At 32.3% G+C, this 8,726-nt stretch overlaps 1 protein-coding gene across 2 annotated transcripts; it reads left to right on the forward strand.

Moving 5' to 3' along the window:
* The first annotated feature begins 2,442 nt into the window (after positions 1 to 2,442).
* Positions 2,443 to 8,064, forward strand: LOC145125676 (auxin response factor 1). Of its 2 annotated transcripts, none has more exons than XR_013716101.1 (14): positions 2,443 to 2,684; positions 3,298 to 3,422; positions 3,526 to 3,641; positions 3,752 to 3,847; positions 3,943 to 3,999; positions 4,091 to 4,243; positions 4,316 to 4,400; positions 4,475 to 4,565; positions 4,649 to 4,813; positions 5,039 to 5,237; positions 5,370 to 5,538; positions 6,121 to 6,557; positions 6,695 to 7,536; positions 7,669 to 7,794. XR_013716101.1 is itself a non-coding variant. In XM_079061100.1 (14 exons), the coding sequence occupies exons 2-14, from the start codon at positions 3,377 to 3,379 to the stop codon at positions 7,832 to 7,834; spliced, it is 1,971 nt and encodes a 656-aa protein (XP_078917226.1). In that variant the 5' UTR covers positions 2,443 to 2,684; positions 3,298 to 3,376; the 3' UTR covers positions 7,835 to 8,064. The 2 variants fall into 2 exon arrangements, 1 of the variants encoding a protein (XP_078917226.1); XM_079061100.1 differs by having other exon boundaries at positions 6,695 to 6,885; positions 7,669 to 8,064.
* The last annotated feature ends 662 nt before the right edge of the window (positions 8,065 to 8,726 follow it).

An 8,726-nucleotide genomic window follows, 5' to 3' on the forward strand; every position in this document is an offset into this window, starting at 1 on the left:
TGTCATTAGAGATACTTTTAGGTGATGTTTGTTTTTTTTGGAAAAGTTCTTTTTAAGCGCTTATGTCTACGAACACGAAGACATTTACGTATGTGCGTTCTCGTTGATTGTTTGTTTTTTTTATAAGACTGCAGACGTCAAAACGTTTGTGCATCATCTTTTTTAAAAACACATGGACCAAAGTTTACAGACGAAAAGATATTTCTCACAGACGTCTTCTATGAATAATAATAATAATAATAATAATAATAATAATAATATTATGTATAATTTGAAAGGATTAGATGATGTTTTTCCAAGTAAAATGTTTTGCACCTAATTTCTCAATTTGGATTTATTTAAGCTTTTTATCATTATCTCATATGCTAAAAATATTGCAGTTTTTTGTTAGCATTTTAAAATCTGTTTCGAATAAATCTATTTTTAATTAGTTTGTTATTAATTTGTGCAAAATACTTTAAAATCAACAATTACATTTATATATTGTAAATTTATAATTTATAATTTATAGTTAGATAATTGACATAATTCCTTAGAAAATTTAATTATTTGTATTTCCATATTCAAATCAATATTTAAGGGCTTGTTCTTTTATGATAATTTTTTTATAATCATGTATTTTTTGTACAGTTAATCTATAATCGAATAAAGGAATTATTATTTGAAAGTTTTATTTATATTGTTTATTTGTTTCTCTATGTTGATTTCTAATTCTATATTTATGTTGTTTATGTTATTAACCTTCAAAATAGAAATATGCATGTTGATGACGATGGAGATGAGGCTGAAGGACATGATACTACATCAGACTAGAAATATATGACTTAGTTATGAGATGAAATTGTTGAGCAGTTAAAACAAAATATGAAATGAATAATTTAAAAAAATTAGTGTGGTTGTTTAAATTATATTTCAATGTTGTAAAACTAGAATTATTTAAATTTTAGTCTTGATTTTTTTTAAGTTTAAAAATCAGTGTATTTATATTTCTATTTATTCGAAAAAACCGATCACTTTCCACATGATTTCGCCGGAACATTGCCTCGCCAAGATACGATAAATCTCAGCATTGCCCAATTTACTCAGACAACTAGAAATTCATCATCATCGCCTCTAATGATTGAAAAACAAAAAGAGTAAACTACAGTTTTGGTCCCTGTGGTATGATATTAACTTATAAACTTCGATTGGCTTTGGTTTGGGGAAATAAAAGCAGATGGACAGCAATCGATCCAACATGCCATTTCAACAAAATTATAGATCCCCAAACCAAGTGGCATTTGGATCGACGGAAGAAATCAAATATCCATAGAGTTAAAAGATATATGTGTTTGATTTGCTTCGACGTTTCCAAAAAGTAGAAAAGAAACAGAGCGATACTTGTACATGCATGATATAAATATATATAATATATATATGTATGTATATTTCTAGGAGGTTGGATTTTGGGGAAAAACTGAGTCACCGGCGACAGAGGGGCAACCACCCTAACCTTCTCTCTACCACCTCTATTTATTTTAACAACTTACAGACTTAAAAAAAAACAAATAGTTTTCTTCTTATAGATTAAAAACATTTGATCCACCTCTTCTTATATGTAACAAGACTGCATACATCTTATCTCTTAGAAAACAAACAACATTTTAATTTGTTAAGTACTAGTTGTGAGATCCATGTATTACATGAGTTAATTTAAAAAAAAAATTAAATATAAATGTCAAAATATTGGGAACTTTGAATTTATAAGAAAATAAGAAAAATAATAAATTATTATAATTAGAATGTTTTTTATCTTTTAAATTTAAACAAATAATTTAAATAAATAAATAAAATAAACTAATTAGCTTTAATTTGGAAATTTTAAAATTAAAAGGTAAGTTGATTAATGAAATTGATATCCATTTATTATAATATTTCTTGCAATTATTACATTAAAATATTATGTGAAATTTAATAAAATAAAAAAACTCATAAAATGACATGTGGAAAAAAAATAATTCATAATAACCATAAAATGTCATTTGACAAATTGAATGAAAGTATACCATGTGGCAAAAAAACCTTTATTTATCAAAGAAGATTATCTTCCTACTTTTCTTTTTAATTATCTTTCTATCCATTTGAAATAATGATAAATGTATTAAAATACAATTAATATTATCCAAATATAATATTAATATTTTATTTAAAATATAATTAATATTATCCAAATATAATATTAATATTTCATATGAATAAAAATATAAATAGAAAAAAAGAATAAAAATATAAATAGAAAAAGAAGATAGGATAATATTTAATTTTTCACTAACAAATTATGTTATTTTGGATGGAGAGTTATTTTAAGACGAAACAAAATATATTATTATATTGTATAAATTTAATAATAAAAGAAATTCATTTTATTTATTTATCGATGTTTTAAATACTGTGTGTGCAGGGGTCGTGTCGGCTTCAACCAGGCAAAGACCATCAATAATCCATCATCTTTAATCTTCCCCTTTTCACCTTTACTCTTTTCTTCGAAACCCTAATCATTTACTATAACACACATCTTTCTATCAACTCCTTCTTTGATCCTCAATTTATGCGTTCGTTAGATTGTGATTGGTGTGATACGTTGGATGCTGTGGATTCTCGTTGATTTTCCGTCACTTTTGCTTCAATCTGTTGGCACATTCATTGTAAGTTGTTCATATGTCCCGTTAATTGTTTTTGATTCTAGTTTGTTTCGTGTATAATAACTTTTTTATTCTTTTAGAGCTGTTGAAATTCTGTTGACTTAAATCTGAATACAATTAACTTCGATTTTTGTTCCTTCAAATTTATTTCATTGTTGTGTCCGATCTGTTTGGTCTGGATATTATGTTTGATCTGCAATCCACCGATATACGTTTTTCGGTGTACCTCGTATGGAGTATGGTAGATGGAAATGATGGATGTAGTCGGGTAGGTGAAGATACTTTAGATGATAGTTTGACAGTGTAATTTAAATGCCTTTGCCATTTTCTTAAGCTTTTTCCCGGATAATGTTCAAGCTTTTGGACTTTTGCGAACTGCAAAAAACTTGTGATTCGGTTCACTTTGGGAAGAGATTTATCTGAGTCCAATTAGGAGCATACGATTCACCCATGAAACATTCAGTGCTTTCTTGATGATGTTGGAGGTGGAATACCAGTGTCTTACAACTCATATGTCTTGTACTAGACTAGTACTTTTTGATTAATGTTCTGGAGTTCTTTTTGATTACATACTGACTACCACTCTGGTTATTGTTTGTGTTTGTGTTTGTTACAGGTACTCAATACAAGACTGTGCTTCAATATTCACACTTTGTTATATCTAGTATTCCTCCCTAAATCAAATTGTTTTCATCATGGCACATGTTGCTGCTACTCATTTTCCTGGAGGGCCTCAATCAGGTTATAACTAATTATCTTTTAAAAAAATCGGTATCAAACACATATGCACATCAATCCAGTAATTAACATATGTTTGTTATATAATATAATACTTGTTTTTCAGGATCCTCTGGTGATGCCATATACAAAGAATTGTGGCATGCCTGTGCTGGCCCTCTTGTCAATGTCCCTCGTGAAGGAGAACGTGTTTATTACTTCCCTCAAGGCCACATGGAACAGGTTTGTTATTCAATTTTCTTTCAAGAATTCATTTTCAACCTTTCATCTGAATCTTTTCTTTTTATTTCAAGACCACATGCAATGACACATAATTTTGGTTATTCTTACAGCTCGAGGCTTCCATGCATCAAGGATTAGACCAGCAGCTCCCATCATTTAACTTACCAGCCAAAATACTATGTAAAGTGATGACTGTTCAGCTTCGGGTAAGTTAGTCAGGGTAGTTTAGTCTTTTTCAGAGAGTAATACTCATAATCCATTTGGGTATTCAAGTAATTTAGTTCTGGATTCATTTTTTCAGGCTGAACCAGAAACTGATGAAGTTTATGCACAAATAACACTCTTGCCTGACACAAATGTGAGCCTACTAAATTATATGTTAATAATAATATCATTTTTTTTTTCTTTTTTTAGTTCAAAATTTATTTTTATATTCTTTTGTGGATCAGCAAAATGAGGTAACAAGCCCAGATCCTCCACTTCCAGAACCTCCTAATTGCACTGTCCACTCATTCTGCAAGACACTTACTGCATCTGATACAAGCACTCATGGTGGATTCTCTGTTCTTCGTAGGCATGCAGATGACTGTTTGCCCCCACTGGTAACATTTACCATTTTACCCTTCTGTTGGTTTTTCTCTTCTATGCTTACTAACTTTGAGTTTTGTAATCAGGACATGTCCCAACAGCCACCCTGGCAAGAACTGGTTGCTAGTGATCTTCATGGCAACGAATGGCATTTTCGTCATATTTTCCGAGGTTGTTACCCTTTGTGTGACTTTTTCTCATAAATAGTGTTGACTTGTTGACTGATTTTGGATATATTTTTTCAGGTCAACCTCGTCGTCACTTGTTGACTACTGGATGGAGTGTGTTTGTTAGTGCAAAAAAGTTGGTTGCTGGTGATGCTTTTATCTTTTTAAGGTGAGTTGTATGAAGAATAACTTGAATTAGTGATTAAGTTAATGATTTTCAATAAGTTATCATTATGACGATATTGCCCTTAGGGGGGAAAATGGGGAGCTACGTGTTGGAGTAAGGAGGCTTATGAGACTTTTAAACAATATGCCATCATCTGTGATATCAAGTCATAGCATGCATCTTGGTGTTCTTGCTACTGCCTCCCATGCCATTGCAACTGGAACCCTTTTTTCAGTTTTTTATAAACCAAGGTATTCATTAATCATTAGCCTTAGTTTATTTCTAATTTCTTTATACTGCTTTATGAATGAGTGGAAAGTTAATATTTTAGTTTGACAAATCAATCAGCAGAAATAATTAATATGGAAAGAATGTTAATCATCTTAATTGTTATTGGTGGTTTATATTATTGACAAACACATGATTATGATCATTTATCTTTATAATTTGCTAAATTTGGCACTATTTGTGATCAGAACTAGTCGATCAGAGTTCATTGTGAGCCTTAACAAGTACCTTGAAGCTCAAAACCATAAGCTTTCAGTTGGAATGAGGTTTAAAATGAGATTTGAAGGTGAAGAGGTTCCTGAAAGAAGGTTTAGTGGGACCATAGTTGGTGTTGGAGATAATACCGCATCATCAAAATGGCTGGATTCTGAATGGCGATCCCTAAAGGTGCTCAGAATAGCAACCTACTTTCATTTCTTCTTATTACAAAATGTATTTTGAAAAGTCTACCCAATTATAGCAATGTCATCTAAATATAACTAAATTCAAAAAAATGTGGAATGTTTTCGGGTACTTCAGGTTCAATGGGATGAACCCTCATCAATATTACGCCCAGATAGAGTCTCACCTTGGGAACTGGAACCACTTGTAGCATCCAACAATTCATCAAACCCTCAACCTCCACATAGAAATAAGCGGGCCCGCCCTCCCGTCTTACCTTCTTCCATGCCAGATCTTTCCACACTTGGTATTTTATTTAACTCATCTATTATGCATATCACATGATATGATAGAATAGAACAGGTTGTACTGCGTTGTACTGTGACTGAGACTGAGACAGGTGTCAATGGGACAAAAACTACAACTTCTTGTCCTACCTAAAAAGGTAGGACAAGATGGGACAGGAACTCAGTTCTTGGTTTCTTGTCTGTGCAAAAAGTCAAAAACGCCCTTCTCATCCTTATCGTTGAAATAGCCCTAGAAAGCCTATCCAGTCAGTCAATCCTTTCCATTCCATCCAGTCCAGGAGAGTCTCTCCTGGACTGGACTAAACTGGATTGACGTGACTGGACAAGCTTTCTAGGGCTATTTCAATGATAAGGATGAGAAGGGCGTTTTTGTCTTTTTGCATAGACAAGAAACCAAGAGCTGAGTCCCTGTCCCATCTTGTCCTACCTTTTTAGGTAGGACAAGAAGTTGCAGTTTTTGTCCCATTGACAGCTGTCCCAGTTCCATGACAAACACAGTACAATCTTTCATGTCGTGTAAAAAAACACAAGACTTTCAAAATCATTTGTCCCTAATTTTTTCTCTCAATGGAAATTTTTAGGGATGTGGAAACCGCCTGCTGATCGCCACTCAGCTTTTCAATATTGTGAGCCACAGCGAGTGCGTGATATTTACCCATCAAATAATGTCAACAGTATCTCTCTGAGTTACAGTGAAAATGGTTCTTTGCCACCTGTTTCCACCACTTCTATTCAATGGTCAAACTTAAGGGAACCACTAACAGAATCATTTGAACATGTGGCTAATAAAGAAAATGGTGAAAAGAGACAGAGTAATGGGTACAGACTATTTGGAATTGAGTTGCTTGAACACTCAACTGTGGATGAAACTTCACCCATTGGCATGGGCATGTCTAGAGGAATGACTGAGGAATTACGAATATGCCCTCTCGATACAGAATCTGATATTCCTTCAGCAAGTTGTGAGCCTGAGAAATCTAGTGTGTTGCATACTAGGCAAATCCGTAGCTGCACTAAGGTATGTTTTCAGTTGTTGAAACTTTAAATTGTGATTGGTTCAGTATTTAATGTGTTTGAAAATAAAGGTTGAATGCGATTTTTGTCATTTTATTTAATATATATGATGTAGTATTTTATATTTATAAATCCTTGTAGGTTCATATGCAAGGAATTGCTGTTGGTAGAGCTGTAGATTTGACACAATTTAATTGTTATGAGGATTTACTGAGCAAATTGGAAAATATGTTTGAAATTGAAGGTGAACTTCGTGAAGTACCAAAAAAATGGCAAGTTGTATACACGGATGTCGAGGATGACATCATGATGGTTGGAGATGATCCATGGCAGTAAGTTATATATATCAGAGTTAATACAGAAAGAACGACTTATAAATCAAGGAAGTTTGACTTTCCCCATTATATCCCAACTTTTCACAATTTATTTTTTATTGCGGTTTCTCATATTTTCTAAACATACAAAAAAAGAGTAAATTACATTTTTGGCCTCAAAAAGTTTTTTCGTGCAAAATCGGTCCTTATATGAGGTTTTTTTGTAACCAAGTAAAATGAATATAATTGTGGGGCCAAAATTGCAAAAATTAGCTATGCTTAGGGACAAAAAATAGTCATTTTACTTGCAACGTCCTAAATGTTACAAGAACCTCAAATAAGGACCAATGGTGCAAGAGAAAACGTTTAGGGGCTAAAATTGCAAAAATCAGCTATGTTTAGGGACCAAAAGTGGTCATTTTACTTTGAAAAGGAACCAAAAACATTGAAAGAACCTACTCAAATAACGACCAAAGTTGGACGAGAAAACTTTTGGGGACCAAAATTGAAAAATCAATTATACTTGGGGACCAAAAATGTAATTACAAAAAAGATTTACGTAAAGTAGAAAATGTAAGGTGGACTAGACAAGCTTTCTAGGGCTATTTTCGATGACAGATGATGTGGAGGGTATTTTTGTCTTTTACACAAGCAAGAGATCAAGAGTTGGTAAAAAATTGCTATTCTTGTCCTATTGACATCCATCTCGATCCATTGATGCACACCAAACACAATAAAACTTGTTCTTTTAAGTCGAATATTTAATGTTTTTTGTTTTTGTTTTTTTTTTTAAATGTGTAGTGAGTTTTGCAATATGGTGAGAAAGATCTTCATATACACTACCGAAGAAGCCAAGAGGCTTTCCCCAAAAATAAAACTTCCAGAAAACGATGAAATAATACAAGGGAAACCGGCTCAAGATAGCACTGAAGAACATTCATCATCAAATGAAGGTTCTGGTTGCTGATTTTTTCTAAAAAATATATATTCTAAGAGTAAAAAACAATTTTTTTTTTTTTTTCGGGGGACCTTATAAGGGTCTGATCTTGTTAAGTTTTATATGTTGTTTTGGGTTTACCCATATCTATCCTACAAAGAGAGAGATAGAGTAGTGTGACTAGTTTCTAACGTATTTTATATTATTTTTGATATACCCTGGACTGTTGATTTCTGTATATAAAGTACAAATGTTGTCTAGATCGTCTTTTATGTAATTTTTGCTCATTTTTCTCTTGTGAAAATGGAAGATTTGTTGAGCAAACAAGTATTTAGTTTATTAATTAGTTGTACGTTCTTGACTTTTGGGGAGGGATCGATCATAAAAATAATGACTACCATTTGGATGAATAGGCAAAATGATTACTAATTTGGTAACTTGGTTACTGAAGGTGGTATCATGCTATCATGTAGTGATTTTTGTTGTTGCCTTTTTAAACAATTATGGTATGATTTGGTCATTTGGTGCTTTGCTTAAACATTGGGTTTTGAGGTTACGTAATCCTCATACTTATAACTTTTGTTTTGGAAAATGGTATCATAGCATGTAGGTAGGTATCCGTCGTGTTTCTTGTTGCCTAAGTTTTGCTAGTATTTTGTTGTGATTGAGGTGTTTCTTGCGGGAATGGTTCTATTTCAATGGGTGTCTAGAGTGTAAGACGTAAAGTTTCTTTAGATTGTGAGTGAATGTCTTAAGATTGATCATGTTTATTCCTGTTATTGTTGCCAATGCTTCTGTCGTAAAATAATCAAATTTCATAATTAGAAACTTGATTTTTCTGGGTGCTTCTAGAAAGGGTCAACTATGTCAATTCCTCATTGTATGAAATGCCACTTACCATTGTGTTTGCTAAGAGTCATGG

This window comes from Lactuca virosa, chromosome 7 (genome assembly GCF_052849685.1).
Source record: "Lactuca virosa cultivar CGN04683 chromosome 7, Lactuca_virosa_CGN04683_v6, whole genome shotgun sequence".
Classification (NCBI taxonomy): Eukaryota; Viridiplantae; Streptophyta; class Magnoliopsida; order Asterales; family Asteraceae; genus Lactuca; species Lactuca virosa.

Bases quoted from the DNA above. Each gene is read 5' to 3' on its own strand.
- LOC145125676 (XM_079061100.1), top strand. From the start codon at position 3,377: ATGGCACATGTTGCTGCTACTCATTTTCCTGGAGGGCCTCAATCAG. The intron at 3,848-3,942 runs GTAAGTTAGTCA...TCATTTTTTCAG, and splicing joins TGATGACTGTTCAGCTTCGG to GCTGAACCAGAAACTGATGA. The intron at 5,238-5,369 runs GTGCTCAGAATA...CGGGTACTTCAG, and splicing joins CTGAATGGCGATCCCTAAAG to GTTCAATGGGATGAACCCTC.